Source organism: Rhinatrema bivittatum, chromosome 19 (assembly GCF_901001135.1).
Source record: "Rhinatrema bivittatum chromosome 19, aRhiBiv1.1, whole genome shotgun sequence".
Classification (NCBI taxonomy): domain Eukaryota; kingdom Metazoa; phylum Chordata; class Amphibia; order Gymnophiona; family Rhinatrematidae; genus Rhinatrema; species Rhinatrema bivittatum.
In genome coordinates, this window is record NC_042633.1 from 23299599 (window position 1) to 23318859 (window position 19261).

The 19261-nt window shown below is 52.0% G+C and overlaps 1 protein-coding gene across 1 annotated transcript; it reads right to left on the bottom strand.

Moving 5' to 3' along the window:
- Positions 1-675: 675 nt before the first annotated feature.
- On the bottom strand, positions 676-5417 carry LOC115080178 (suppressor of cytokine signaling 3-like). The gene is made up of 3 exons (XM_029584283.1): positions 5275-5417; positions 3721-3913; positions 676-3017 (listed from the first exon to the last, which is right to left on the bottom strand). Exon 3 carries the CDS (start codon positions 2897-2899, stop codon positions 2261-2263), a length of 639 nt encoding a protein of 212 aa, XP_029440143.1. The 5' UTR covers positions 2900-3017; positions 3721-3913; positions 5275-5417; the 3' UTR covers positions 676-2260.
- Positions 5418-19261: the final 13844 nt, after the last annotated feature.

Consider the following 19261-nt stretch of genomic DNA (forward strand, 5'->3'; position numbering starts at 1 on the left):
TAATTTGGTGCGTGCTGGAGTGGTTTTTCAGTACTGTGCAAAAGCAGCATGCCAGCACTAAGTTTAAAAGGGGATTGGATGCATGCCAAGCAGGCCCCTGCTGGGGTCTCTGGAAAGAGCACAAGCTTTAAGAGGAAATAGCTGGGGGGGGAAAGCAGGTTCTGAGCTCTGGCTGGTTTCCTCTTTTCCTCCAAGGGGGCGGGCAAGTTCTTCAGGGCAGGGCTTCCCAGCAGCTGCTCTTGTGTTTCCCGGCAAGTCAACTGGGGACTTAACACTCTCTGCCCTGGAACAGATTGTAACTTATCACCTCTTCCCAGCCCTGAGCATACACAGGCGAGCATGGGCACTGCCTCTGTTCTGTGGATACAGGAGGTCCCTTGCCCTTCCCCAGTGCTGAACCTGTCTTGGGGATACACGGGCGACTTCAATCTTTAGCACTGCCCATGGATAGAGGAGTTTTTGTCCCTCACCCTGCCCCAGTACTTCCCGGGGGGGGGGGGGGGGGGCAGCCTTTAGTCACTGTCAATCCCTCCCCCCTCCCCACAACTGCCCCTCTCCTGGGAAGGCATAGGGTAGGGGCTCCAGTCCCCAGCACTGCCCATGTTGGCGGGAGTGTCCTGATCAGGATTAGTGTATGGTATGACCGTAACTGAGTTACATAAGCGTGCTTTCTGGTAACAGGATGGAAAGTGACACAGTTTAGGTAAAAAGTTCTTTTATGCAACCATGGAACAGAAAAAAAAAGTGAAACACGGTGACAAAAATGAGTCTGCCTGGAGCATCCAGGGTGCTGTAGTGTGCTGCTATCTGGCTATGCTACATGGGAAACAGCCACATCACAGTCCTCATAGGTGCCAGTGGGCCACATGGGTGTCCAACTCAGTTTGGTCATCTCATACGCAAATATGACAGGTGCTACACGCACCAGCAAGCGTCCCACCCCACTAACTAGTAATTGGTTCCTGTCCCACACAGCCCAAGTTAGTAATTGTGGCTCATCACGCACGCATCACTAGTTACAGGTCTTCGTCACACGTGTCAGTTACTTAGCTCCTGTCACATACACCACTAGTTACAGGCCCCTGTCTCTCACACAACACAGATCCCTGGTTAGGTATCAGGTCCTGATATGCACATGTCTCTAGTTACCATCCCCTGTTACGTGTGTCACTAGTTATCAACTCCTGATACACCCATCCTCTCATGCATACACAGGTCACTAGTAACAGTTAACAGCTCCCACTACCTGTCACCAGTTACTGAACCCTGTTAAACATCACTAGTCATCAGCTCCTGTCACACACACCACTTGTTATTGTCCTTATCACACCCAGTCTCACTAGTTATAGTTCATAGCTCATCACACATCCATATGTCACTAGTTGCCATCCACCATCACACACACTGGCTCCTGCAACACACACATCACTAGTTAGTGTGATCAGGCACTAACACACACACATTACTAGTTAAGTTACCAAGCCCCAACACAGACTGTCCCCTGCCCCACACATCCCTAGTTACAATTACCAGTTCCTGTCACATGCATACATGTGTCACTAGTTAGTTATTTGTGTGAGAACTGGGGCCTTTTGACATTAAGCCTCCTCCCTGCTGGCAGTGAACCACACCGACCCCGGTTTGCATGCAGCGTGCTCCACCTGTCACCGATCGCACCTGTCGTATATGTAGTGGAAAGCTTTACACTCACTGCAGGCAGCCTCACTTGCCATGGTGTCGTTCTTACAGCGCACACACAGGGATCACACTGGGTCCCATACATGAATGCCCCTCTGTCACAGCATGGCAGGTACAGCCCAGCTGCGCTCTCTGGATTAGGGCTGGGGAATATTCCTTATGCAACCCCTCGCGAGCCCTACCCACCTGAAGCCAGGTGACTGCCCTGCGCCTGTGACTGGTAATGCAGTTCCACCTCTGTTACTCCAAAAAAAACAAACAAAAACCAAAAAACAACCCCACAACCAAAGTCCAGAATGCATCCTTTCAAGTCCCTGATTCAAACTCTATAGACTGGGCCCGCTAGCCAAAAAGGCTTCAGCTGATCTTTTTGGACATGATGGCCTACAACACACAGACACACGTGCATGCACTCTCTATCTCCCTCGTCAGTGGAGGTGAACTGATCATAAAAGGCCCTGGACTGCCCCAGGGTGAGCCATGAACTTCCCCTCATTGTCCTCCAATATGAAACGCCGGCCCCCGCCGCTCAAGGCCGATGCCATCCCGGCCAGATGAAACATCAGTTCTTGAGGACGCTCCTGAGGACACTAGGCACGGGCATCTCCTCCAGCTCCGCCCCCGATGGTGTGGCCCCACATGGTGTCACGTTGGCCGCCACCGTCCTCCTGCACAGGTGCTGCAGTGACACCACCTTGCAGATCAGGGGCCGGGTGAGCACCAGGGGTACCGGGCGCTCCTTGCCCTCCACGTAGCAGAGATTGGAGTCAGATTCCCCGAGGCTGGTGAGCCGCATGTAGTGGTCTACCAGCTTCACCACGCAGGTGAAAGTTGGAGGCTGCTCGGCCCCGGGGACCGTCTCCAGGAAGAAGGAAGGGCCCTCCTGCTTGATGCGTAAGTTGGTGATGCCTGCTGCCGTCCGAACGCTGAGCGTGAAGAGGTGGTGGTGGTCCGAGGAGTCGCGGATGAGGAAGACCCCCAGGGCTTGGTCGGCCAGCAGCTTCTTGGCTTCGGCTCCCGAGAGGGTGCTCCAGTAGAAGCCACTGGCTTCGAGTCTCTCCAGAGCTGTCTCCACGCGCTCAAAGTCTCCACAGAAGGACTTGTAGTGGTAGGAGAGCTTGGCAGCAGCCGACGATGTCATGGCCACGAGACCGGACGAGGGAAAGAGGCAGTGACAGGAGTACCAGTGCAGCGTTAACATTGTTCCTGGACCCCGTGCCCGGGCCGGACTCACTGAAGCGAACACAGGGCTCGCTAGGCAGAGAAGAAGGGTGAGGGCGAGAGCTCACGGGTGGGGATGACCCATCCGCTGGGTGCAGCTGCAAAAGACAAGCACACGATACTAAAGGTCATTCAGGGGACCACAGTGCACAAAGCCCAGTTTCGGAGAACAAGAATTGGGATCCAGGCCATACAGTGCATCTCGGTGGGGCTTCGAGTTTTAATCCAGCATCCCTGCTTTTACTATTGAGCTTGTGTCTCGGTTCCCGCACACAGCGCTCAAGAGGGCTGCGCGTGCTCATCAGGAGCAGGACTTCTCCCCACCGAGACGTGCAGCCAAAAAATGTTTGTTTCGCATCATTTTTCTATTTTCCCACTTTCATTTTGTTTCTTTTTTTTTTTTTTAGTGTGCACTACTTGATGCAAAACGAAAAAAACCTATGCACATCTCATCTGCCCGGCCTCCTGCCTCCTCTGGCTGATTTAATGGTAGCTCACAGCACTGATCAGTACTGCATGCGGTCAAGGACTGCGGGCACTGTTGGGCCTGGTCCCAGTTCCTCTTATCCTGATACCTGATGGCTCAATACTTGAGCAGGTGGGGGGAGGGGATGAAAGGCTTACTACAGAAATCACATCTTTTAACAATGAATTTAACTATGTGATTACTTTTTATTGGGGGTTTTTGTTTTTGCCATTTAAGTGAAGTATGGCATAAAAAACTCTTTTACCAGGTACATAGAGGTTACTGTACAAGGCATAAATAGATTATAGTGCTGACAGTGTTATAGTGCTAAGTACCTTGTCTGTTTCAGATGTAGGTGATTGCAGCCCCACTATGGTGACCATAACATTCTTGGCAGCAAGCTGCAGTGGTTTTTTTCTGTGGCCTTCACCAGTCTACACCTTCCCGTCTTCTCCAGAGGTTTCCACCCAGGTAGTAGCCAGGTCCGAGGCTGCTAAGCTTCCATGATCTGACAGGTTTGGCATGGCCCTATACAAATCACATATAAATTGTATAGCATGGCATTGTACACAGCCTTATACAAGGCATATATATAGATTATTATATAGTGCTGACAGTGTGTACATCCCCATAAAAAGTATATGTGGATTATTTATAGCATTGACAGTGGATACATCTCCATAAAAGGTATATATGGATTATTATACAGCCCCATATAAGATGTGGATTATTATATAATGCTAAGAGTGTTGGGAATGATCTCGAAAGGAATGAAGAATAAACCTGTGAATATATTGTCTCTGTATCAAACTATGGTGTGATTGCACCTTGCAGTTCTGGCCGCCCCCATCTCAAGAAAGACAGAGCGGCACTAGAAAAGGTGCAGAGGAGGGTGACAAATGATAAAGGGGATGGAGCATCTCTCCTATGATGAGAGGCTGGAAAAGAGACGGCTGAGAGGGGACATGAGAGACGATTATAAAATCAGAAGGGGGGTGGAACAGGTTAATAGGGAAAGGTTATTTAACCTCTGAAATAACACTAAAACAAGGGCAGCCTTCATGAAACTAATAACCAGCAGATTTATAACAGATCAAAGAAATGTCGTTCATGGTTTACATTATTTACTTCCACTGTTTAATTTGTTCTCTGTAAAGCCTGTTGCAGTTTTAATTATTTGTGAACCGAGATGATGTTCCCAACGTATCCCGGTATATAAAAACACCTAAATAAATAAATAAATAAATAAGAAAGTACTTTATCACTCAGTGCACTGTCAAGCTGTGGAATTTGTTGCCAGAGAATGTGATCAAGATGAGGAGCATGGCAGGGTTTAAAAGAGGTTTGGACTAGTCCATAAACACTTTTGTTAGCCAGATAGATCTGGGAAAGCCAGTTCTATCCCTGGGAGAAAGCAACAAGGCATTGATCGACTTTTTGGGATCAGCTGAGTCACTGAGGGAGACAGGATGCTGGGCTGGATAGCCTTTTGCTCTGTCCCAGCATGGCACTTACGTTCTGCACAGGGCATAATTTATATAGTGGTAAGAGTGTACACAGCCATGTACAAGGCACATATGGAGTCGTATATAATGCACACAGCCCACACGATTATTATATAGCACCTGCAATGTACACAACCACATACAAGGTATATATACATCACTATATTGCACCGACAGCATACACAGCATGTTTAATTACAGAGCACTGTACAGCATATACAGAAATAAGACTACGGGAGCCCTTAACTGCACCGAAGCTCTGGTTAAAGGGACGCTCCTGCTCCCAAAAGCTGCATTGGTTAAAGAGAAGTTCCTTCCCCCAAGAGCTCCATCACATGCAGCCCCATTCAGGGATGGGGGAAGTGGGGTGCAGCGGCGCCTTACCCTGTTTCCTGCTCGCTTCCCTAGCGCCGACCCCTCGGCCGCCGGCCCCGGGACGCGGTTTCCTGCGGCGGCATGATGAGGGCAGGAGTCGATCCCAACACCCGGCAGCTGCCGCCACATCTTGCATTTTATTTTCGCTTCCTGGGGAGGCGTGGCCCGGCGTGGGGTTTAACCCGGAGCAGGGCAGGGATTGGCTGGCGGCAGGCCGGGCCGGGCTGGCATTGGCCGGCGCCTTTCCTCCCCCCGCGCTCTTTGGTTCTATTCCTGGAAATGCTGAAGGGGATGTTGGTAAGAGGGAGGAGTGGAGAGGGGGGAGAAAGGACTCCGGACCCCCTCCGCCCGTACCGGGCTGTGCTGTAAATGGCATTAGAGAGACGGTGAGGGCCACTAACAGGAAGCCAGCGCCTGTGCCCTCCCTCCCTCCTCTACTTTCCATCCATAACACCCTGCACTTTTCCCTGCGCTCCCCATTCTCATCCCTTTTCCCTCTTTCACGCTCCCCTTCTCTTTAATCACTATGCACTCTCCTTCCCTTCATATCTCTGCACTCTCCCTGCTCATCACCCTCTTACTTCTTTATTCCCCATACTCCTCTTCCTCCTCATCACCCTTCCCTATCCCCATCTCCCTCTTCCATTTCTCGTCCTTCTCTTCTCCATCCCTTTCTCCTCACCCATCATCTCTTTTTCCCGCTCCTCTTCTCTCCATTCCCGCTCTCCCTCCATCACTCTTTCCTCTCCCCTCACGCCATCCTCTCGCCCCCTCCCCTCTTCCATCACCCTTCCTCCTCTACTTCCCACCCCCTGCTCTCTCCATATCACCATGCAATCTCCCTTCTGAACTTATCACCCTCTCGCTCCACTATTCACAATTGCTCTCTCCCCTCTGTCCTCCTCTCCCCTCCTCCCCTATTTCTCCATATCACCCTCCACCTCCTCTACTCTATTAACCTCTCCCTCTTTCTAAATACTTCCTTCCCCTCCTCTCCATTCCCTCCTCCATCAACCTTGCCTCTCCTCTACTGCATTCTCCAGCCCCCTTCACTCTCCTCTATTCCCCCTCTTTCTTCTATTCCCCTTCCCCCTCTTTTATCAGCCTGCACTCACCCTACGCCCCATTGCCCTGTCTACCCTCTTCATCTTCGTCTCACTCCTACACCCTTCACCCCTTCCTCTTCCACCCATCTTCTCCTACCTTCCTCCTCCATCACCTCTATTCACATGCCCTCTCCTCTCGATCCCCCTCCCCGTTCCATTCCCCAAACTGTTCCTTCTCCTCCTTCACCCTTCAGTCTCATTCACTTTCCCTCTCTCTATCCCCATTCCTCCACCATCTTCTGTTACCTTCCTTCCCCTCCCCTCTCGCTTTCTCTCTTCCTCCTCCATCACCTTCTCTCTTCTCCCCCTCCTTTTTTCCATCCCTTCCTTCCCACTTCCTCCTCCATCACCTTTCCCTCTCCCTCATCCCTTTCTCCCTCCTTCACCCCCTTCCTCTCTCTCCACCATCACCTTCACTCCCTTTTTCCAGCACCAGCCCAGGCGAGAGTCTTGCTGCCTGGCCCATTACACACCTGCGAGATCCGGACTATGTATAACTAAGAGGAGAGGGACTGAACCGTGGCAGGAGCTTGGCATGAAGGGGGTGGGGGGGAGAATGAGAGGTAGGTAAGGGTACATTTTCAACTTCTGATCCAGAATCTGTGCTTGTAAAAATGGGGATTACCTGGTACAATGGCCAAAGCCATCAAAGTGGATTTCCAGCAGATGCTTTTAGCAGTAGTGAAACAGACATTCCTGGGGGAGGGGCAGGTGCTTTGTAGGCTTACATCCAGGCTGCTTTGTGCGGGCTGAAAAGTGCTCACACACAGGCCGATTCAGTACGGTGCGCTCGGCTGAGCGCACCGCTTAGCACCCGTTTGGCCGCGCGTTTTCAACGCACGTCTACTACCCCTTATACTGTAAGGGGTAACAGCGCCTTGAAAACGCGCGGCCAAACTCGCGAAAACTAATAGCGCTCATCAAATGCATATTGATGGGCCTATTAGTTAGTCGCCCAGGATACTGAAAGTAAAATGTGCAGCCCAAAGGCAGGCGTTAACCATAGAAAGCGCCAGGAAAATGGGCAGAAAAGCAGAAAAAAACTGCTTTTCTGTACACCCTCCGACTTAATATCATACAGGCCCATACAGTAAAACTGTGCGGGAGAGCCGCTGGTCCGAGGCGAGCGCCCACTCTTCCAATGTGCGCCCAGGCCACTCTCCTGGGTGCGCAATTCAGTATTTAAATTAGGGCCCGCTCTAATAAGGAGGCGCTAGGGACACTAGCGCGGCCCTAGTGCCTCCTTATTGGCAAAAGCGGTGGCTGTCAGCGGGTTTGACAGCCGATGCTTAATTTTACCAGCGTCGGTTGTCGAACCCTCTGACGGCCACGGGTTCGGAATACGGACGACGGCAAAATTGAGCATCTGTCTTCCAACCCGCGAGCCACGGGCTGATTTTTTTTTTTTTAATAAGCTTTTTATTTTTGTGGCCTCCGACAATATCATACCAAAGTTTTTTCTGCTTTTCTGTACACTTGCCCAGTGCTGTCTGAAATTAACTCCTGCCTTGGCCGCACATTTTGCTTTCCATATTGCCGGAGAATACCTAATAGCGCTCATCACATGCATTTGCATGTGATGAGCGCTATTAGTTTGGGGGGGGGGGGTTGGCCGCGCTATTATTACCCCTTCTGTATAAGGGGTAATAATAGCGCGTCAAAAACGCGCGTCCAAAAGGGCGCAACAGTGCGCTCGGCCGAGCACACCATTCTGTATTGGCCTCATAGTGATATTAAGTCAGAGGTCCCCTCCCCCCCAAAAAAAATCTGCCCGCCGGTCCGCGGGTTCGAAAATGGATGCTCAATTTTGCCGGCATCCGTTTTCCGAACCCGTGGCTGTCAGCGGATTAGAAAACTGACGCCAGTAAAATTAAGTGTCAAATGTCGGTCCCGCTGACAGCCGCCGCTTCCGCTAATAAGGAGGCGCTATTGTCCCTAGCGCATCCGTATTAGTGCCGGGCCTCATTTAAATAGAGAATCACGCGCCCGGGAGAGGTGCCTGGGCGCGCGTGGGGGGAGCGGGCACTCAGCACGGAGCGCCGGCTCTCCCGCACTCTATATTGAATCGGCCTGACAGTGCCAGTCAGCAGTCAGAGACTTGGGGAGAATGTAACCCCTCAAGGTGTAAGTGAAGGAGCTCTGATGAAGGAGAGAGGGAGGCAGGATGCAGAGCCAGTGACGGTGGGAGGCATATGAGGGGGTGAAGAGGGCGGAAATGTCCTTGAGAGGTAGGAAGGAGGGTATTTCTGGGGAGGGGCTTCCCCTCTAACATGTTGCTACCACAGATTCTGCTGCCACCGAGCTGTGCCTTGGACTTTTAGAGGGCAAAGGTCCCTGGTGGGCTAAAGCAGCCCCTGCCCTCCATGTCCATCTGTTGACTAGACTGTAAGCTCTATGGGACAGGGACTGTCCCTGCGGGCTGGCTGCACACCTTGCAGCGCTACATAGCAGTGGTGAGCTCTTCAAGGAAGCTGCCGGGGTGTAGGGGAGGGGGACCCTCCTGCTGAGCCATCTCCCCCCCTTGTAGGCTGCGCTTCTGGTAAACGGCTTCTGTGTCCAGTGTGCAAGGAGAACAATGAGAGGCAGAGGGGAGAGGGATTCCTGGAAGGCAGAGGGAGGGAGCGAAGGAAGGAGGCCCAGGGGCCAGCACAGGAGGGAGGGGGGGGGGGGCTCTCCTCCTCCTCCCTCTGCCGCAGGAAAGGTACCAAGTGCTGAAAAGAAGAGAGGAAAAGCCAGGTTACAGAGTTCGGACGTGTTCCCTGGGTTCTGGTGCCGGTCCACATCGCCCCTGCTCAGATCCCGGTTCCGATCCTGCGGCCCTGGCTGCTGTTTCTCCTCTTTTCCCCCAGGATCAGACGCAGTTCGTCCTGCTCCTTCCTGGGCTGGGACGTCCTGGATTTTCTCTCTGCTTCTCTTTCTCCTGTCTTGCTCCCTCCCTCTCTCACCTCTCCTCCCTTCCTTCCTTCCTTCCTTCCTTCACGCTCTCCTTTACACGTGTCCCTCTCTGCTCTAATTCCCTCTTCCCCTCATTCCTCTGCTCTTTTGGACATTTTGCCCCCCCCCCCCACCCCCCCATTCTCTCTCCTCACTTCCCGTCTCCTCCTTGCTTTCTTCGCCTCTCCAGCTCAGCCTTTGCCCGTGCCCTCCCTCACGGGCACACGGGGATCTGCGCAGGGGTTTCCCAGAACCTGACGGCAGCTCCTTCCCCACTTCTGCAAAGGACGGAGAAATACTTCATGAGCAAGGCGGGTGCAGGAGGATCCCTGATAAGAGCCAGCTGCAAGGGGGGGGGGGGGCTGATCCCGAGAGCCCTGGGTGAGCTCACCGCCCCTGCAGTCAGTGGTCCAGGGGAGCAGGAAGAGCGGCTCTTACCGTGCGGAGGAAAGTTAGGGAAACTGGGAGGGCTCTGCCAGGAATGTGCGGTATTTCTCTCTGATGCTGATGCAAAGCGGTGAACTGTCTGCCGCCAGACTGGGAAAAGAGGGGCAGAGTTTGGGGAGGGCGATTTCTGTAACAAGGCGTGGTGGGGGGCCGGGGCGAGCCTTGCAGCTTCTTGTACAAGTACTCAGAGATGTCCTGATGGGTGCACATACCATCGATGAGGGCATAGGGGATGAATACACGATTTTTAATCATCTAAATAAAGCAGCACTAATGTGTGTGTTAAGGTTACAGGGGACGGAGGAGGAAGTGATAGATGATGGAGGAGTGGGTTACAGGCGATGGAGGAGGAGGGGGTTCCAGGTGATGGAGGAGGGGGTTATAGGTAATGGAGGAGGAGGGTTACATGCGATGGAGGAGGGTTAAGGTGATGGAGGAGGGGGTTACATGCGATGGAGGAGGAGGGTTAAGGCGATGGAGAAGGGTTACAGGCGATGGAGAAGCGGGTTACAGGCGATGGAGAAGGGGGTTACAGGTGGTGGAGGAGGGTTAAGGTGATGGAGGAGGGGTTACATGTGATGGAGGAGGAGGGTTAAGGCGATGGAGGAGGAGGGGGTTCCAGGTGATGGAGGAGGGTTATAGGTGATGGAGAAGGGGGATTACAGGTGATGGAGGAGGAGCGGTTTCAGATGATGGAGACAGAGGGGTTGCAGGTGATGGAGGAAGCGGTCCCAGCTGGTGAAGGAGGGGGTTACAGGTGATGGAGGTGTAGGGGTTACAGGTGATGAAGAAGGAGGTTACAGGCGATGGAGGAGAGGTTGAGGTGATGGAGGAGGGGCAGTCACAGGTGGTGGAAGAAGGGGGGGGGTTACAGGTGGTGGAAGAAGGGGGGGGTTACAGGTGGTGGAAGAGGGGCAATAACCTGTGGAATTTGTACCCGTTTTCAAAGAGAACTTAGGCGCATAAACTCGCTTTAAAATTACCCCAGGGAAACCTACAGGCCCCCCCTTTACACCTGCTAATGTGTGTAAGTAGATTTTACAGGGGGAGGGGAAAAAAAAACCCACACGTATGCTTTGGCAAATTCAGACGTGTGCGCCTGCATGCAACCCCCCCACCACCGGGAACGCCTCTGACGTGCATAACAGGGCGGGCAGTGTTTGTAGGAAGCCTTCCCGCCGATCAAGCTCGTTAGAATTACCCCGTGTCTGCATTGATTCCTTCCCCCCAATCAAATATTTCAGCTCAACAGCTTGGCTGCTCGAGAAACGTGGAGATAGCGCGTGGGAAATGGGTTGAAAAACGTCCTAGTGCGCTAATTCTCAAACATAAAACGCATAACACGTCTATTCGGGGCATCAGGAAAATGGCATAGGGACATTTTCTGGAAAAAAAAAATATATATAATTCAAATTGTCTGCAAATGAGGAAACATTTGCATGGGAAAATGTTTGCAAAAATATTTCATTTCAGAATTTTCGGCAAAACCTACATGGTTGGAAAATGGGTTACAGGTAATGAAGGAAGGGTTACAGTTGATGGAAGAGGCTTATAGATGATGGGGGACAGAGTTACAAGTGATGGAGCGATTACAGGTGATGGAGGAGGGTTGCTGGTTATTGGTGTTGGGATTACAGGTGATGGAGGAGGGGGTTTATAGATGATAGAGGGGGATTACAGGTGATGGAGGAGGGGGTTACAGGGGACGGAAGGGGTTACTGGTTATTGTGGGGGGGGGGGGGGGTACAGGTGATGGAGGGGGGTGCAAATGATGGAGAAATAATTACTGGTAATGGTGGTTTTACCGGTAGACTATGTGGGTCTTGCTGATGGTGGCTGCTGATAAATTGTGGTTGATTGCCAGAGTGCGGCCCAAGCAACAGGCAACAATTACGCTGACCGCTGTTCCTGGCCATTCCAAAGTACTTCCTCGGGAGATCGATCGCCAGATTGTCACCATCTCTCTGGGTCGATGGTGGGCTCTCAGGCTATCTTTCTCCTGGCACGGAGGCTGTTAACCCCCTCTCTTGGGTTCCCTGTTTCTCCGATATTACAGGAATGAGTCTTTTGCCTGCGTGTCGCAATGCAACACATGCTGTGTAGCATTTTACTTTTCCTGTTCTGCTCCACAGCTGCTTGATGCACAGCTGCACGGGGCAGGCCAGAATGGAATCAGACTGCCCTCCATGGGGCTAATGGTTCATTTGGGGTAATCCAGAGGAGTCTAAAACCCCTCCTGCGAAACGTCAGTCAATTATGCTGTCCCACACCTGAAAAAGTCCCTGACCCTAGTAAAATAAAAGATTCACACCCAATCTGGGCAGCGATGCCACGCACTTCCGTGAGTTCAGCAAAGTTCATATTGAAATGGTTTCCTGGCTGGAAGTGTGCCAGCAAAAAAAAAGCTCCCCCCAACCCCAATCGCCTTTCCTTTAATCAAATCGCTCATTCTGCCTGCTTTTCCCAGCAGGGCACAACCTCGGTTATCCAGGGCTCGCGGGTTGGCTGTCCTTCCAGTTTAAAAACAAACAAACAAAAAGCACATTTCCATTTTAAATCCAGTCGGCAAGGCCGAAAAATACTGCACTACAACCGCAAGAGGGGAAACAGTTATTTTTCTACCGTATTTTGGATGCTTCCTTTCTGTGCAGTGCGCCCCGTTGCCCTGTAACTCTCCTGTGGGGACAGCCAGGGCGCTGGGGAAGGGGGGAATGTAGCCCCTCAGTGATGGGCTATGGCAGACCAGGGCTGGTGGGTCTACTCTCCACGTATGTCAGGGGAGGGGAGGGGGGTTCCTTTTTAGCTTTCCTTGTGTTTGGGAAGCAGTAATATCTGGCTATCAATCTCCCTGCTGCTGCGTGTGCGCACATGTTGGTATTATTATTATCTTGGCAGCGTTTTCATTGCGTAAACGTGCACTGCCCCTTTGGAGGAGAGGCAGGGAGCTTACGGGAAAGGAGCTTATCTAAGCCATGCTGTTTTGATTTGTTTTTCCCTTACAGAGAATTGCCTTTGAACTGTGTGTGTGCGTGTGTGTGTGTGTGTGTGTGTGTGTGTGTGTGTGTAGTGAAATAGATAAGAGACAAGCTCAGCTAGTTAATAGAGAGCTGTGTTAGTACATGTCTATAATTACCCCAAGGTAAGTCAGCACTTTTGGGTTATCCACAAAGCGTTTACATCATAACAAAGATCTTTATTAGAACATTTTCCAATATTACAAAGCTAAAACAGTATGCGTTAGTATCAACTACACTTGTCTACATTACTCGTCACCAGTGTTTGCAAATGCTATTCTGAAAATGTTATTTCACAAGATACACACATGCCACATGCATACTCTAGCACCTGTACCAAAATAACATAGAGCCTTTCAATATGTCAACATCCACATAATGAGGCTTACAAACTAACAAAAAATTCAGCTATGAAGAAAAAAAAACCATATATATATATATGTTGTTCAAAGGCAGTGCTCTCTAATGCTCCTCTTCCTAGGCCAAAAGTTACACTTCCTGTGCTGGATTTTCTGTAAAATCTTTCAGTTTGCTTGCGGTATGCAGGAAGGGCATATACCCACCCCGGGAATGCCCTGTGCTTCAGTTATAGCGAGGGCATTGCCTGCTGCACTCACCTGGCTCAGGGTCGGTAACGCCTGGGTCTCGGATGGCTTTTTAGGTGGCTGAATCCCAGCCGGTGCCCAAACGAAAGGTTCTCTTCCGTTTGATCTTGAAACGTGCGGGGAGCAGCGCCCACCGCAGGGCAGGCCGCAGAGCGCCCCTGCCGGGGCAACAGACTTTGGCTTTATTTGCAGAAGGCAGGCCACAGCTCAGGAGCAAGGCAAGCTCCGGCCCAGGACTCACATATTTAGTGGGGACCCCCCCCCCCCCCCAAAAAAAAAAAGAGACAGCCAGCGGATCCCTGCCCCTGCCCCCTGGTGGCACCTGCAATTTATCCGAGCTGCATCGGGGGGGGGGGGGGGGACGACGACACCGCTGGATTCCCAGCTCAGCAGCAGCTGGAACCAGAACCTCCTCCCTGCAGTCTTTCTCCCTTTTTTTGAGACCTTTTTCCTCTGCTCACTAGAAATCACAGCACATCCGGCAGAAGGCAAGGTTTAAAGGCGCAGTAACATACGTTTCAACCATACACCCCCCCCCCCCCCCCCCCCCCCCGCAAAAAAAAAAATTAATCTTTTTTTTTCCTGCAAAAGGAAAGCTAAGTGTTTTTAGCAAAACGTTCTCCCCTGCGAAAGTGCTTGCTACCACCTGGTTAACTTCACCATGTGTCCCATACGTGACATGACCTTGTGGCAAGATCTCTTCCCATTTCTGGAGCTGGCCACGGACAAAAAGGAAGGAAATCTGGCAACCGTGCTCCAGCGCAATTGATTCCAAGCGGAATCGGGTGAAACCAGGGGCCTCCCAGCTCGGCGGTGCTCTCTCGGCCGTCTTTCTCGCAGACTGCCCCTTCCTAGCCTTCATCTCTGCTCCCCAGAGGCAGCCTTGTAAAACCATACCCCCCAAATTCATATATTCTTCTTTCCTGCCAAAAGAAAACCCATGTGTTTTTAGGAACACGTGGGTGTTAGCTTTGCCCTTGTTGTGAATGCACCTACTCGTTAGCACAGGTACCCAGGGTGGTGGCCAGCGCCCGCTTAGAGGTAGCCAAGGCGCCAGGTGAGCGAAAGAACGAGGAGCCAGCAGGAAGGGCTTCCCAAAGCAAATGCAATGCAGAGGGGGTCATAGATGGGGGGAGAAGTGGCAGCTGCCTTGCAGAGTGGGACAGAGGCCTCCCCCGAGCCAGCAGCTCTCCAAAATTGACTTTGAATAATACAGAGCGACATCCCCTTCTGGGGCAACGTGGGTGGGAAGCAGTGACAGCAGAGTAGGCGAGACATTGATTAGCACATCTAATCCTTGACAAATCTTATATTTTACATGGGCTTAAGAACTGTCCTGGGTCTGAGGGCCAGAAACTGCTCCATGAATATGGAAATCTCCCCCCCACACACACACAGACAAGGCACACGAATGCCTCTCTGCTTGGCGTGCAGGCAGAGGGCTTGATGGCACACGTCGATAGCTTGCAAACCCCGTCAGTCCACAGATCCCACTCCCCCCCCCCCCCCCACCTCCCAAAGACAGACAGACAGACAGACAGACGCGTCTCCTGGCCATTCTTCGGGACCTGCAGCCTCACTGCATATTCACCATGGCGTATACACTGGACTCGGGCATTGGGGTGACGGGCGCTGCATTTCTCGTCTTCAGCACCTCAGGATTTAATGTGGCATAGGTGATGCCCTCGTTACTTCTTTCCTCCTCGTCTTCTCTTCTCTCGTGCTCCTGGACCTGGAAAATCAAATGTCTCCTGTTATGATTTCTACAGTTAGTGCTCTGGCAAAGGCTTAGCATCGGGGGGAGGCAAAACACCTAGCTTTCTGGGGCCATGGCCCTTGGAAGGTGGCTCTGGGTATGTGTTATCACACTGTGTAACGTGACCAGTATGTGACACTGTGTAATATGTATTAGTTATCACACCATGTGATATGTCGTATACTGTATACTATGTGTGTTATCACACCATATAAAATGATTGGTGTAGCTTTTTGTTATCACACTGTCCACTATGGCTACTGGCAGGGAGTGGTGTGGGGGGAGAGGGGGGGAATTTAGCAAGCTGTGCCTGGAGGCCAGGATCTTGGCAGCACAGAGGTGAAGGTCACTTACAGGCAAACACTCTCTTTCTTTCTGGGCAGCTGCATCTGGAAAGATAAAGGCTCAGTGTCAGATTCCAGCGGGCAGCTTCTTCACCGATGTCAGCGAGCCAGCACAGATACCCCACCCGCCAGATTCAAGAAGGCCACAAACCCAGCCAAGATCTGGGATTGCCCAGTAACCCGGACAGGGGGCGCTCACAGCGTTTGCCCATTGCTTACCCCAGGTGCTGGCAGGGGAGGACAGCGTCACGGCCCTGCTGTCGTCCTTTGGCGGCTGCACCCTGAAAGAGAAGGCAGAGGTGAGTTCTAATCCCCAGCACGGATTGCTCGGGTGGGGAGGGGAAGGGGGGGCAGGCAATGAGATGTAAGTCATATGAGGGGGGTCGGCATGTGGGGGGAAAGAAAATGACGTCGGCTGCAACCCCCTCGTCGAAACGTGGAACTGCCAAGTGACCTCAGTGCCAGGGGGGGAGACCTGAAGGCCAGTCGGGTCCTTGAACCTCCCATCCCAGTGCCCTGTGGGGCTTTTGCTCGCCGCTTCCCCTGTGTGAAGTCAGGGCTGTGGCTCCTGCAGCGCATCGGGACGGGGTGGTCGGGAGTGGTCCAGGAGCTGGATCATTTGGGAGTTCTGTGGCAGGGGGGGAGAAGCCGGCAATAAGGAGCCGGAATGTGCAACTGGGAGAAGTCCCCCCTGCTGGGTTTGCTGGTGGCAAATCTGAACCGTGCCCCTCCCCCCCCCCCGCCCTTTCTGCTGAATTTGAGGGTTTTGCAGATGACGGCAGCGCACCACTGCTCTATTTTTGGAGACAGCTCCCGTAAACGAGGGCTTTAAAAAGAACGGAAAGCATGTGAGGAAGGGGGTAGGGAGGTGAGGTCATGCCAGGGAAAGAAGAAGTCCGATGTTGTAACACTTCTGCAAGCTCGCATTTTTAGGATAACGGATATTTTGGTTTGGCCTTTTTTCCCATTTTTTGAATGCTGCAAAGCTAAATTGGCTTCCTCCCAGCTGCCTGTGCCATGGCCATCTCCATCACCCCGATGTTCGCACTGGAATCAGAGCCCTGGCTCTTTGAAACTGCTTGGGGTCGACGGTGCTTGAAGGAGAAAGGGCAAAGGCAGGAGCTTCCTCTGCCAGGTTGGCTCTGCAGTACCCCAAGATGTCTCTGCCGGGCACCCTGGGGCATGGTGGCACAGCACGCCCAGAATAAGCAATGCTTTGTTTATATTGACTTCCCACCTAGCCAGCCCACCCCTCAGCTATGGAATTGGGTCAGCAATGCTCGAGGTGAGAAGTCCAGGCCCAGATCTGGATGTGTAGAGTTGAGCCAGCGGTGCTTGTGGTGAGGAATCCAGGACGAGACTCTGGAGGGTTCAGGGATCGCATTGGCGTTGGCAGGGGTCGTGCATGGGAAGTCTCCAGCAGTTGAAGAGAAGCTCTCGAGACTGCTTTACCTGGTAGGGATCTTGCCGGTCCCCTTCTCTGCGGAAAGAGATAAGCCTATGAGAACCTGACAAGGGGCCACCATTACTGCCTTTAAACCCTCTGATCGCTGACTCGCAATCCTGGTAAAGTAAGAGATGATGGCAGAAGACGATCCGTTGGCCCATCCACTCTGCCTTGGTCATCGCTGTCCCCACTAATGGGGGTTATTCCTGGGCTGCCAGCCACACAGGCTTGAGCACTTGTAGGATATTTCTCCTTAGCCTCCTGGTTACAGGAGCATTCAAAATCCCCCCCCCCCCCCCCCCCCATCAAGCTTTGCTATGTGATGGCAGAGCGCCAGTCACGCTGCTTGAACGTAATGACCCCTGGGCTTTTGGTTAGAGAAGGACTTCCCAGTGGTGGAAACTTTCAGCGGAGCGCATTAAATCCTGAAATCTAATGTCACCCCCCCCCCCCAAGGAATACATACTTCTTCTGGAGCTGATGTAATACAGCAGGGCTGCCAGGAGGAGCACAACCAGGAGGATGGCACAAGGGATGGAGATGTACAGGACGAGATGAGGGTCACCCTCTGTAAAACACCAGGAGGAAAAACAGAGAACCCAAAGGCAGATCAGGACCCGTTCACGTCCCATTACAGTAGGACCTCAGCTAAAATTAGGGACATTTTCAACCTCAGTTTAGTCAACTACTTTGCAGCTGAAGACTGGTTACAACATAGGCGAATATCTCACCCCTTATATGCACATCCCTGAGGGTTTTTCTGTAAAAGGCCTCTGGGACACTCCATCACCATGAATGACTGCCAAGCTACTGTACATTGACTCTCTGTTCTGTCCTGCGAGGTGATACGAGACAGCCTGACGCTACTCACGGTCACCATCAAGTGGGCCCCACTACCCCTGTCCCTAATATATCCCTCTCTATAACTTCTGCACTCTTCCCCCCCTCCAGTTCTCTGCTGGTCACCACAGACACGTACCTGAGGGCGGTTTTCTCTGTAGAAGGCCTCCGAGATGCACCATCATCATGAATGACTACCTGGCTACTATGTGGGGACTCTTCGTAAGGTCCTGTGAGGTGATACGAGCACCAGTAATGTCCCGCAGCGCCGCCTGTATCTTGGGGATGAAGGAAGGTCACTCCTCGTTCCAAGTCTCTAGCCTCCCGGGTTGTGATGCTCTCACGATCCGTCCCGCGGTATAAAGTAACTTGTCCTGCTTCATTCAACGAAGGCGCTGAGCAGTGAAGCTCGTATCGTCCAGGTATGGCCGTACTTTCATGCAGGGAAAGTGAGGGTTGGGGCAGATCTGAAAGAGAGAGCGAGCGACAACCCATTGTCATGTAGAATGAAAGAGCAATCAGTGCAACACTAAAGCCACAACGCAGATCCCTTACGTGGAAGGGGGTGAAAGCTCTGATGTGGAGAGCAGTGCACGCAGCAGGTCACGTTAAAAACGAGAGACCGGGCAGGAGCTGTGAAGGAAATGAGTGCAGTAACCAGGCCTGGCATACCAGCAAACCTTGTAAACCAACAGAGGACTATCAAACGTAACGTACCCTGATGTCCGGTATTTCTTCGATGGACTAAACCATGTATTGGTAACAGTCTCACTTTTGAATTTACCGTTTTTTATTATATGTAATTCTGTGATATTTTTAATGTGATTTTTTTTTTATAATTTTCTCGGTAAATTCAAAAGTGAGACTGTTACCAATACATGGTTTAGTCCATTGAAGAATTCAGTGCACATTAAGTTTGATAGTCCTCTGTTGGTTTGCGAAGTATTGATTATAGAGAGGACTTATAGGGTCGAGTTGGGTTTGGTATACCAGTAAACCTTCCAGTCTGCAGCTCGGGTTCATAGTCTTTAGTTAACTGGTTAAACTCTGGGCTCAAGTCACGCCAGAAGCTGGGGCCTGCACTAGGCAAAAAGCAGCTGAAGATCGGGGTTTTCCTCGAGAATCTACCACGGGGGGGGTAGTCGGTCGCTATTCAGGCTGCGTTGAAGGCTCCAAAACCTATTTGGAAGGGCCCGAGGGGAAGGGAATAAAAAAGCTCTTCGGAGTGCGCAGAAGGCGTGACAGCCCTGCCCCGACTTGCCATTTCTGGGTTCTGCTCCACCTGCGATCCTGCCCACGAAGGGTCCCTCCCCTCCCCTATCCCAGATACTCGGCTTTAGTTCTCCTCCCCAAGGCCTTCCGGTCCAGGCCTGCTCAGGCCAGTGGCGGTCCAAGAGGACCAGCTGCAGGAGAGGAGGAGTGGGGTAACTCTTCTTTCCGCTTGGCCTATCTCAGTTTGGAAATGGATCTGAGGTTCTCCGAGGACAGCAGGATGTCAGGCCT